This window comes from Jaculus jaculus, chromosome 10 (assembly GCF_020740685.1).
Source record: "Jaculus jaculus isolate mJacJac1 chromosome 10, mJacJac1.mat.Y.cur, whole genome shotgun sequence".
Lineage (NCBI taxonomy): Eukaryota > Metazoa > Chordata > Mammalia > Rodentia > Dipodidae > Jaculus > Jaculus jaculus.
In genome coordinates this window covers 89,206,087-89,218,796 of record NC_059111.1, presented here as the reverse complement: position 1 = coordinate 89,218,796, position 12,710 = coordinate 89,206,087, and the positions used below count along the sequence as shown (strand labels likewise).

At 42.1% G+C, this 12,710-nt stretch overlaps 1 protein-coding gene across 1 annotated transcript in view; it reads left to right on the top strand.

The window, feature by feature from the left end:
- Window positions 1-12,710, top strand: part of Rbm28 (RNA binding motif protein 28) — a 39,961-nt gene that overhangs the window by 18,752 nt on the left and 8,499 nt on the right. Inside the window, exons 10-13 of the mRNA XM_045160891.1 lie at window positions 3,245-3,354; window positions 6,168-6,241; window positions 7,025-7,160; window positions 8,489-8,553. Coding sequence (XP_045016826.1) covers window positions 3,245-3,354; window positions 6,168-6,241; window positions 7,025-7,160; window positions 8,489-8,553 — 385 coding nt within the window. The remainder of the gene's footprint in view (window positions 1-3,244; window positions 3,355-6,167; window positions 6,242-7,024; window positions 7,161-8,488; window positions 8,554-12,710) is intronic.

The window sequence follows — 12,710 nt, the reverse complement described above, 5'->3', positions numbered from 1 at the left end:
CTGGGATTAAAGTGTGCATCATCATACCCAGCTGTAGTTGATTATTACGTACTGTTTCTTCCTGGGAATGATGTATGTAACTGTCAAAAAAAGTAAATGAAGAATCGTTGTTTTTGAAAGAGAATTGGCATGCTAGGGCCTTCAGCTACTACTGCAGTCAAACTCCAGATGTGTGTGCCACCTTGTGCCCACGTGTGACCTTGTGTGCATGTATCACCTTGTTTCTGGCTTACATGGGTACTGGGGAGTCAAACCTGGGTCCTTAGGCTTTGCAGCCCTGACGAGTCTTTATATTGAAATCTAGTGAAACAGAATTCTCTTGCTACATTTTTAATTTCATCAATAGAAATGCAGGTTTTAAATATCTAATCTGAAATGCATGAAACTACAAGTGTTACAGATTTGGAACATTTGGGGCTAGGGATATTAGCTCAGTTGATATAATGCCCAGCATGCATGAAGCCCTAGGTTTGATCCCCAGCATTGCCTAAATTGGGCATGGTGGCACACACCTGTAATTCCAATACTTAAGAATTAGAATCACGGGCTGGAGAGATGGCTTAGCGGTTAAGCGCTTGCCTGTGAAGCCTAAGGACCCCGGTTCAAGGCTTGGTTCCCCAGGTCACACGTTAGCCAGATGTACAAGGGGGCGCACGCATCTGGAGTTCATTTGCAGAGGCTGGAAGCCCTGGCGTGCCCACTCTCTCTCTCTCTCTCCCTCTATCTGTCTTTCTCTCTGTGTTTGTCGCTCTCAAATAAATAAATTAAAAAAAAAAAAGAATTAGAATCAAGTTTGAGGCCAGTCTGGGAAACAGGAAACCATATCTCAAAAGTAAAACTAAAAGCAAAATATATTTTGTAACATTTGCATATACTTTACTGGTTGAGTAGCCTTAATCTGTAATCCAAAATAATGGACAATTCAGAACTTTTTGAGCATAATTTTGGCAGTTAAAATGTTTTAGATCTTAGAGAGGCCAGGCGTGGTGGTCCACGCCTTTAATCCCAGCACTCGGGAGGCAGAAGTAGGAGGATCACCATGAGTTTGAGGCCACCCTGAGACTACATAGTGAATTCCAGGTCAGCATGAGCTAGAGTAAAACCCTACCTTAAAAAACCCAAAAAAAGGGCCAAGGAGATTGCTCAGTGATTAAAGCCTGTTAATACCCAGCCCACGTTCAGTTCCCCAATACCCATATAGAGGTAGATGCACAAATTGGTGGATGCATCTGGAGTTGGTTTGAGATCGCAAGAGGCCCTAGCATGCCCATTCTCTCTGTCTCTTTTCTTTCCTTGCAAATAAAATAAAAAATTTTAAAGTTTGAATCTTTAAATTAGGTATACTCAACATGTAGTATTTATCTCTCCCTTGCATTCCCTTCCTTTTCTCCTTTCCCTTTCCCTTCCTAGTAAATTTTACAGTGTTTGTTTTTGTGTTATTTTGAAGGATTATTCTTTGACCCTTGTGAAATTTTAACTGAAAACTGGATTTCATAGCAACCCAGAGGTTTTATATAGTGTGTGTGAGAAAGACAGACAGAATGCTTTTCTCAGTAGCCTGCTGTGAATTTTTTGGCTGTAGTAAGAAAATCTAATTTTGGCCATGTAGAGTGAAAAAAAAAAGGATTTGTTAAATGAACACTGGGTGGCTCAGAATCAAAGTTATTGCAAGAGATGAAAATCTGGGCACTTCTGAGAATTTCACTGTTGGAAGCTGTGTCTGTTCTCTGGGGATACTATCTCACCCCCCACTTAAAATAAAAGGTACAACATTTTCTTTTTTTCAATTTTTCTTTTTATTAACAACCTCCATGATTATAAAAAATATCCCATGGTAATACCCTCCCTCCTCCAACTTTTCCCTTTGAAACTCCATTCTCCATCATACCTCCTCCCCCTCTCAATCAGTCTCTCTTATTTTGATGTCATGATCTTTTCCTCCTATTATGATGGTCTTGTGAAGTTAGTGTCAGGCACTGTGAGGTCATGGGTATCCAGGCCATTTTGTGTCGGGGGAGCACATTGTAAGGAGTCCTACCCTTCCTTTGGCTCTTATATTCTTTCTGCCACCTCTTCCACAATAAATCCTGAGCCTTGGAAGGTGTGATAGAGGTAATTGCAGTGCTGAGCACTCTGGTCACTTCTTTCTAGCACAATGATGCCTTCTGAGTCATCCCAAGGTCACTGCCATCTTAAAAGAGAAAGTTCTCTAACTTATAGTGAGAGTAGCATTAATATATGGGTCTGAAAATTAAGAGAAGTGCTTGCCAGGCAGTTTGGTGAGCCTAGTATATACATTTAGCCAGACATAGCAGACATGATACCCCTAGGGCTTATGACTACCCCTGTTTTATGTTTTCAATATCAGGGATGTATTCTTCCATGAAGTGGGCCTCCAGTCTAGAGGGCAGTTGGTTTCCACCATGATAGATGTGCCACTGTTGGCACCCATTGGCTCATTTGGCCTGGCTGCAACATATTTTCTTGTAAGGTATATTATGTTAAGGGTACAGCTAAGCAATTTTTTTCATGGGAATCTCCCTGAGGTTGGTCAGTGCTATTTTTTTGTTGTTGTTTTCTGTTTTGTCAAGGTAGATTCTCATTCTAGTCTAGATTGACTTGGAACCCACTTTGCCCCAGCTGGCTTGAAACTCATTTCAGTCCTCCTACCTTTGCCTCCCAAGTGTTAGGATGAAAGGCATAGGCCACCATGCCTGGCTGGACACTTCTATTTTGATGTGAATCTGTATCTATAAATTTTAGTGTTTTATATATGTTTATTTAAGTTTCAAATTCCTGGGTGAGAGGATGTGATTTACATAGGGATTTATATTTCAGAGTAGGAAGTTGGTACCAAGAGACAGAGTCAAGGGCTGGAGAGATGGCTTAGCTGTTAAGGCATTTGCCTTCAAAGCCAAAGGACCCCGGTTTGATTCCCTAGAACCCATGTAAGTGAGATGCACAAGAGGTCACATGCATTTGGAGTTTGTTTGCAGTAGCAGGAAGTCCTGGTGTGCCAATTCTCTCTCCCTCTCTCTGCCTCTTTCTCTCTCTCTCTCAAATAACTCAATAAAAATAAAAATAAAACTTAAAAAAAAAAGAGAGTCATCCACTGTTGGCCAGCCTTGTGTGTTGGCATTATTTATGAACAAAGGAAGATGGTTTTGAATTAGAGAAGTTAATGTCTAATTCATGTACTTTGCACCAGAATTTTAGATCTTGCTGTGTAATTGATCTTCCACAGAAACCTTTCATTTGACTCAGAGGAAGAAGAACTTGGGGAACTTCTCCAGCAATTTGGTGATCTTAAATATGTCCGCATCGTCTTGCATCCAGACACAGAGCATTCGAAAGGTATATGCCATCAGCTGACCAGGTCCTAACAGGGCTGTGACCTGTGCCATGGGCATAATGTATGTCATTCTGGGGGGTTCACAGTCCATCTAGCTTCCTGACTTCCATAGGTACCCAAGGATGTTCTGAGGTTGCCTCCATGATGTCAAACTTAGCATCTTAATGGCTTTGCCAGCCATAATTTTGTCTAAGCTTTGAAAACTCTTGCTTATTTACTTAGGGTAATGAATTCCATTTGTTGTTCTTTGCATTTCAAATGTGATAGCATCTCATGGGTATTAATCATTGTACATTGCTTAAAACCACTGAGGAATTTTTTTTTTTTTTGATGCTTTTGTTAGTGATGAAAACTGATAGAGAAACTTTATTACATGGCGATGATCAGAAGGAAACTGTAGCAGGAGTGTGCCACCGTGCCTGGTTTCTGTGGCACTGGGAGTTGAACCCAGGGGTTCATGTATGCTAGGCAAGCATTCTGCCAGCTGAGCTATATCATCAACCCTACCCAGCTTTTTTGAAACAGAATCTTTCCTTGATCTGGAACTCATCAAGTAGGCTAGACTGGTGAACCAGCAAGCCCCAGGGATCTGCCTGTCTGTTACAAGTGCATGCCTCCATGCATGGCCTTTTTACATGGGTTCTAGGGATTGAACTCAGTTCTTCATATTTGTAAAGCAAGCACTTTGCCACTGAGTTACCTCCCCAGCCCCTAGCTTGGTGGATTTTGGCAAGTCTTTTAAGCACTGTGGGCTTAAGTTCCTAATCTGTAACATGACTAGAGTAGTCACTTAAATGTCTTCAGTACCAACAGTCAGTTATACTTCTTGGACCTTCTTCTAGTTTGTTTTTAAAAAGTGGTCAACTAGCCGGGCGTGATGGCGCACGCCTTTAATCCCAGCACTCGGGAGGCAGAGGTAGGAGGATCTTCATGAGTTCAAGGCCACCCTGAGACTACAGAGTTAATTCTAGGTCAGCCTGGACTAGAGTGAGACCCTACCTCAAAAAACAAAACAACAACAACAACAAAAGTGGTCAACTAGAATTGCTTAGAATTCTCAAAGTACACGTATGATATTACATTATTTTGTTCTGTTTTGAATGCAGTAGTGGACTGAGTTGATATTATCAGAATCTAGTCTACAATTGATTTGCTAGATGTCTGTTTTGGTTTATTAATGTTAGCAGAATTAACATTTTTTTTAATGGTTTTTCAAGGTAGAGTCTCACTGTAGCCTGGCCAGAATTAGCAACCTTAACAACCTTAAAAGCATAATTTAGTATGTTGTGGCACACGCCTTTAGTCCCAACACTCAGGAGGCAGAGGTAGGAGGATTGCTCTGAGTTCAAGGCCAGCCTGGGACTACAGAGTAAATTCCAGGTCAGCCTGGGCTAGAGTGAGACACTAACTATAACCCCACTCCCTGAAGAAAAAACCAGCAACCCGTAATTTAATGTTTTTTTTTTAAACTGAATTGCTATTTCCTAGCTCATATTAATTTTTTCCATACCTTTTTTGCCTACTCATGCATCCTTGTGCTTCAATAGTTTGTCCTCTTGGCGTGCCATTTCTTTACCTAGAAAAGCTACATATTTGTCGACTTACGAAATGTTAACTAGTGACTGGCATTGCAAGTTCCAATGACAATTAAAAAAATAATGAATTTGCATGTATGTGTGTGTCTGTGGGCATGCCGGGGTCTCCTGCTGCTGAAAATGAGTGCCCATGTGGCTTTACATGGGTGGTTGGGAAGTTAAACTTCAGGCTGGCAAGGTTTGCAAGCATGCACCTTTAACTCTGAGTTTGAGCCATCTTCCCAGCCCCTTAGTGTGAGACTCTACCTCAAAAAAACAAGCAAGCTGCACGCCTTTAATCCCAGCATGAGAGGCAGAGGGAGGAGGATCGCTGTGAGTTCGAGGCCACCCTGAGACTACATAGTGAATTCCAGGTCAGCCTGGGCCAGAGTGAGACCCTACCTCAAAAAACAAAACAAACAAACCCCAAACAAACAAAAAAGACATATTTCTATTTTGAACTCTATTGGAGATGAACAATGCTTCTAAAACTGCCTTTTGTCACCAGTAAAAATTCACTTGGGGTTGATTAGTGTTTCATCTAACCAATGAAAGATGTGCTTTCTAGAGATTCTAATACATGAGCCAAGAATTGAGCTCATGGCTGTTTGGTTTCCTGAGATATTCATGTGATGGTGGCCTCTCTTATGCCAACAGACAGGTCACTGTGATCCAGTGCCTCACAGGTGACTCCAAGACAGTGAGGTGTCATTACTTTTTGGGTTAAGAAGTGTCTGCTTCATCTTGTACTCATCTGATAGGCACTTTCTGGGTGATGCTGCATCAAGTATTTTTTATTTATTTATTTTTTTTAGGTAGGGTCTCACTCTAGCCCAGGCTGACCTGGAATTCACTATGTAGTCTCAGGGTGGCCTCGAACTCACAGCGATCCTTCTCCCTCTGCCTCCCAAATGCTGGGATTAAAGGCCTGCGCCACCACACCTGGCTCCAGAATTAAGTATTTATATGGTTTTCTCTACTACTGCACGTGGATATTATTGAGAGAGTTGCTGACACCAAAGTTCTAAGACACATTAGAAAAGATGAGTGAGAAAGTTTGCCTGAGAACAGGAATGCTGTGTATTGGCTTTGACTCATCACTGCCTGTCCCACAGTCTTAAACAGGTGCTACTGACCTCTGCCATTGGGGTCAGGCTGCAGCTGACTGCAGTGCTGTCTTTAGCTTACTGGTAAGCCATGGGCATTGGGAGGATCTCACTTAATTTGGTGTCATTTTGCAGGGTGTGCATTTGCCCAGTTCATGACTCAAGAAGCAGCTCAGAAATGCCTCACGGCTGCTTCTCCAGAGGCTGAGGTAAGAAAGGTGTGTCCCTTCCCATCTATATGTACTGGAGATAATGGCTCTCCAGAGGCAAGGTCTTGTTTACACCACTGGTGATTATGGTGATTGTTAATGGTAATAATAAAGCTAAGACTTATTTGAGCACTTAGTGTATGTTAGGTATCCAACCTTACATAAATTACCTTATTTAATCATTTTATCAACCTATTGAGATATTACATGTATTTCTTAGGTGAGGAAACAGTTGTAATATTTCTGGTATTCATTTATTGCTGTCTTTGTCAGCCTGTATTCTAAACTAATAGCATGAAAGACTGGGACAAGAAGGTGCAATGGAGAACATGCTTGATAGAGAAGGACTATGGATTATTAAAAATTATCTGTGCTTTATAGCCAAGCATTCATTGTTTTGGGGTGTTATCCTGTATAACTATTATCTATTAAATGTTTTTGAGTAGAGTTAATACTCTACCATTTCATTAGCTTTCTTTAGAAGACTAAAACTTTGCCTGTTTACAGAACATTTCCCCCATTTTGGCCTACTTGATGACTAATTGACCATTGTAAAGTAAATCCCTTTCTACTGACTGTCCTAATACATACACACATGACTTTGTACAGCAGTACAAAATATTACGAGGCTTATGGGTCCACTTGTCCAGCCAGGCAAAAACATCCTAGGGCCTGGCTTCCACAGCGTAATTGTGGGATGTTAACCCCCTTTCCTTGGTGTGTCTTGTCAGGTACTTAGTTTCTGATGGGTGTATGTGAAGAGAGGGTTGTGATCTTTTACAGGGTGGTGGTCTTAAACTGGATGGCCGGCAGCTCAAGGTTGACTTGGCCGTGACGCGTGAGGAGGCTGCAAAGCTTCAAACAAAGAAGGTGAAGAAACCCACTGGAACCCGGAATCTGTATCTGGCCCGAGAAGGCTGTGAGTAGTGGAAGAAGATATAAGCCAGACATCTTTAAATAGCTGGCTCTGCATCATGACGATCTAGCAATTGTGTGTTTGGGGGCATGTTTCAAATAGAAAAACCTAAATTTCCTCCCTAAAAGTGTTATATTGCTGTTCCACTTTAGTAGCTGTAGCTTTCTGTTAGGACACCTTCACCTATTTTGCCATATATGCAGTCCCATTCTCTTCTGCCTGGCTGCTTTTAGAATTTCCCCTTACTGGATTGAAGTGCAGAGGAGTGAGGCTCAGATTATCTTTACATCTTGTCGTCATTTCTCATTAGAGGTTTTTTGAAGATGTTGAAAATTGTGACTAAAACTGCTTCTGTGGATTAGTCATAGAGTTTAAATGTTGGGCTGAGAGATGGCTTAGCAGTTAAGCGCTTGCCTGTGAAGGCTAAGGACTCTGGTTCAAGGCTTGATTCCCTAGGATGCATGTTAGCCAAATGCACAAGGGGGCGCACGTGTCTGGAGTTTGTTTGCAGTAGCTAGAGGCCCTGGCACGCCCATTCTCTGTCTCTCTCTATCTGCCTCTCTCTCTCTCTGTCACTCTCAATAAATAAATAAAAATAAACCAAAAAATATTGAAAGAAAAAGAGTTTAAATGTTCACCTAGGGCCTTTCCCTTAATGTCAGAAAGATAATTAGAAGTCAGCCTTAAGTTAAAAAAATCATTTTTAAAGCTGGGTGTGGTGGCGCACACCTTTAATCCCAGCACTAGGGAGGTAGAGGTAGGATCGCCATGAGGTCGAGGCCACCCTGAGACTACATAGTGAATTCCAGGTCAGCCTGGGCTAGAGCGAGACCCCCACTTTGAAAAACAAAACAAACAAATTCATTTTTAGGATTAGCTTGCCTCCTGCACAGCTGCTCTGTCCTAACCAGTAGTGGTAGGCTGTCAGCCTTTGGCTTTAAGGCGTCTTCTCTAGGCTGGTTCATTTCACTGTTGTGTTATGGCCACCAAGTGCAAAAGGAACAGCTAACCTTAGTGGACTATTTTTACATTATACTTACTTTCAGAACCTCTAAACCTTTCTATCTAACTTACAGCATGTCTACAAGATTTCTTTGAGGGTTGAGAACAAAATCACAAAATGTTCAGAGTTCTAGTGCTTGGGAGCAGATTTAAGTCCAGAACTTAGCCCTGTAGCCTATTTTTGGACTTAAACTGATGCCACCATGTCCCGGCCAACATAGTCCTCCGGGCCCTGTACAAAGAGTTTGCATTACTCAAATCACATTCCTTCTGTTGCTCAGTGAAAATTCCCTTGGTGACGTCTTGGCCTTTTTCCCCCCTTTCTGCAGTGATCCGTGCTGGGACGAAGGCTGCTGAGGGTGTCAGTGTGGCAGATATGGCCAAACGAGAGCGGGTGAGTAGATTAGGCACCTGTCTTAAGGGTCTCCATGGTTTTTAATCAGTCAAAAGCAATTATTGCATGCTACATTTGCTCACTGAAAAGGCAAGTATAGATTAAAGATTGCTCATATTGTTGCTAGAAAGGAAGCACATAGGTGAAATAGAAGTAACCCAACCTTATTCATGGTGTTATGTCAACATTGTGTGCCACTGTAACAACTGTGTCCTCCTCGTTGTTTCCTAGTGCTCAGTGGTAAATGTTGAGTGAGTAGCGTGCTGCTAGGTCACTTAGTAGGCACAGGGACACAGAGGCCGGGTCAGTGTCAATAGTCGTGTAGAACACTAAAAAGAAAGCTGTGTTGATGTGTTTATGTATTTATTTATTTTTTTCCAGGTAGGATCTCACTCTAGTCCAGGCTGACCTGGAATCCACTATGTAATCTCAGGGTGGCCTTGAACTCACAGCAATCTTCCTACTGCTGCCTCCTGAGTGCTGGGATTAAGGACATGTGCCACCATACTCAGCTTGGGTTTTTTTTTTTTTTTTTTTTAATGATTGTTAATTTATTTATTTGAGAGAGAGAGAATGGGCTCTCCAGGGCCTCCTGTTGCTGCAAATACGAACTCTAGATGCTGTGCTACTTTGTACATCTGACCTTATGTAGGTGCTGGAGAATCGAACCCAGGCCTTTAGGCTTTGCAAACAAATCCCTTCAACCTTTGAGCCATCTCTCCATTCCTGAGACTAAGGTTTTAGAAGGAGTTGCTAAGATGTCACTTGGGAGGGCATTTCCAAATTATACAGTCATTTTAGAAAACTGTTAGAGATGTTTCCTCTATTGACTAATACCAGTAAGGTCTTCTGGTGCTTGGTTATATTAGTTCTAAATAATTTTTACTTTTAGCCATGTAGGTTTTTTTTTTTTTTTTTCTAACTTATTTTGAGAGAGAGAAAGAGGCACAGTGAGATTGGACGCTCCAAGGCCTTCAGTTGCTGCAAACAAATACCAGATTCATGCGCCCCTTATGGCACATATATAACATTACACACTTGCATTACTATGCGTCTGGCTGTATGGAACCTGGAGATTCGAACATGAATTTTTAGACTTCTCAGGCAAGTGCCTTAATTGCTAAGCCATCTCTCCAGCCCCGTGTGGCTTACTTTTAAAAGGCTAGGCTAGGATCCAAGCATGGTGGCTCATGTCTATAATCCCAACACTCAGGAGCCTGAGGTAGGAGGGTTGGCCATGATTTTGAGACTAGCCTGGACTGACTTCCAGGCCATTTGGGCTAGAATGAGACCATATCTCAACCTTCCTCCTCCACACATGAAGCTCTGGCGCGCCCCTTCTCTCTTTCAAAAAAATAAAATACTTTGTAAAAAGCCAGTGTAGAATGGTGAAGAGGGATAATCATTGGCAGAATAGCTATAGAACCCTAAAGTACAGGCAATGGTGAATAGATGTTACACCATAATGACAGCTATGAGCAATGTGTCTTTTTGTTTTTCTTTTTTGAAGTAGGATCTCATTCCAGTTCAGGCTGACCTGGAATTCACTGTTTAGTCTCAGGGTGGCTTTGAACTCACAGTGATCCTCCTACCTCTGCCTCCCAAGTGCTGGGATTAAAGGTGTGAGCCACACGCCCATTTTTTTGTTTGTTTTGTTTTTAATTATATGTTGTTAGGTTCTCAGTATTGATTGGCAAAAGTGACTATATTTATTTGTACTTCTTTATTTGTAGGCAGAGAGAGATTTAAAAAAAAACAGACAGATGGACACAGTAGGGCCTCCAGCTGCTGCCAACAGACTCCAGATGCATGTGCCACTTTGTGCATCTGGTTTTATGTGGGTACTGGGGAATTGAACTCATGTTATTAGGCTCTGCAGGCAAGCTCCTTAACTGCTAAGTCCCCTCCCCAGCCCTAATGTGTCTTTTTAAAAAAATTTTTTTGCAAGCAAAGAGGAAGGGAGAGAGAGAGAAAGAGACAAAGAAAGAAAATGGGCTTGTGGGGGCCTCCTGCCACTGCAAACGATCTCCAGATGTATGTGACACTTTGTGCATCTGGCTCTATATGGGTACTGGGGAATTGTACCCCAACCATCAGGCTTTGCAACAAACTGCCTTTAACTGCCCAGCCATGTCTGCAGCCCTGCAACATACCTTTTCTTCAGTATGGGTTCTATGTTAGTGTTGTCAGTGGTTTTGGTAGTGAACATCTGGATATCATGGAAGTTAGGGGTACATTTACCCTTTTGTGACATACTGAATTTTAAAACTTATTTTGCATGCAAAATCTCACTAGATTACCTATGCATTATACATTTACAGCCAAGCATGGCCCTTCTTAGGAGAGAAATAGTCTGCTGAACGTAGACGTGATAGCAGTAGTGCCCCTTTAACACTGCCTTTATTTACTTACTTATTTATTGTCTTTTAAGGCAGGATCTCACTCTAGCCCAGGCTGATCTGAAATTCACTAGGTAGTCCTAGGCTGGCCTCAAACTCATGGTGATCTTCCAACCTTTGCCTCCCGGGTGCTGGGATTAAAGGCTTGTACCACCACACCTGGGTAGAACTCATTTTCAGAATATTTGTTAATTTGCTGATTTGTTAACCACTTTGCCAAATAGGAAACAGAAAGACTTCAGAGGAAAAAAAACTGAGAGCTTTTTTTCCCCCAACTTAATTTAAAAAATAAATTAGGAGACTGTTATCCCTCATTTTGTTTCAGAGTCAGATCATCTTGGGCACTGGTGGAGGTGGCAGCCTGGTTGATCATGCTCCCCTTAAAAGAATGCACTTGTTGTCAAGGATGTGCCTTACCTCAGGGTGGCAGAATTGAGACGAAGCACCATTTTGTCAAGTATATTTTGTTTATTTATTTGCAGGCAGAAAGGAGAGAGACAAGAGACACACCAGGGCCTGTAGCACTGCAAACAAACTCCAGATGCATGCATCACATTGTGCATCTGAGTTTATGTAGGTACTGGGGAATCAAACCTGGGTCATGATTTATAAGAATACTTACATTGAGCGTGGTGGCACATGTCTTTAATCCCAGCACTTGGGAGGCAGAGGTAGGAGGATTGCCATGAGTTTGAGTTCACCCCAAGACTACATAGCTAATAGTTAATTCCAGGTCAGCCAGGGCTACAGTGAGACCCTACCTCAAAAAACAAAACAAAACAAAAACAAAAAAAGAGAAAGAGAAAGAAAAACAAAACAAAAAGCTTACATTGGGTCACATTTTGAGCTATGAATTTTTTTTTTTAATTTTTTTGAGAGCGGCAGACACAGAGAGAAAGACAGAGGGAGAGAGAGAGAATGGGCGCGCCAGGGCTTCCAGCCTCTGCAAACGAACTCCAGATGCGTGCGCCCCCTTGTGCATCTGGCTAACGTGGGACCTGGGGAACCGAGCCTCGAACCGGGGTCCTTAGGCTTCACAGGCAAATGCTTAACCACTAAGCCATCTCTCCAGCCTTGAGCTATGAATTTTTAAAAAATGTAATCTCATTTAGCTTTACATCAATACTGATAAACAGACACATTTTTTTTCCTCCCCGAGGTAGGGTCTTGCTCTTTCTTTAGCCCAGGATGACCTGGAATTCACTATGTAGTCTCAGGGTGGCCTTGAACTCACATGATCCTTTCACTTCTGCCTCCCAAGTGCTGGGACTGAAGGCATGCGCCACCACACCTGGCTCTGAGTTACATTTTGTTTTGCATTATTATATATTATTTGTTTGCATGTGCAGGTGTGGCTGCATGCATGCAATAGTCTCTTGCTGCTGCAAGCAGATGCCTGTCAAGCTTTATATCGGCAGCTGTGGAATTGAACCCAGACTCAGGCTTTGTAAGCAAGTGCCTTTAACTACTAAATCCATTTCCCCAGCTCCTGCAGTTCTATTTCTAAAACTGTTTTTTATTATTTATTTATTTTTAAATATATATATTAGTTTTGCAAGGTAGGGTTTTGCTCTAGTCCAGGCTGACCTGGAATTCACTATGTAGTCTCAGGGTGGCCATGATCTCAAAAGGATCCTCCTACCTCTGCCTTCCAAGTGCTGGGACTAAAGGCATGTGCCACCACACCCAGCTAAATATTTTTATTTATTTGCAAGGAGAGAAAGGGAGGGAAGGAGAGAGAGAAAAAGAAAACGAGAA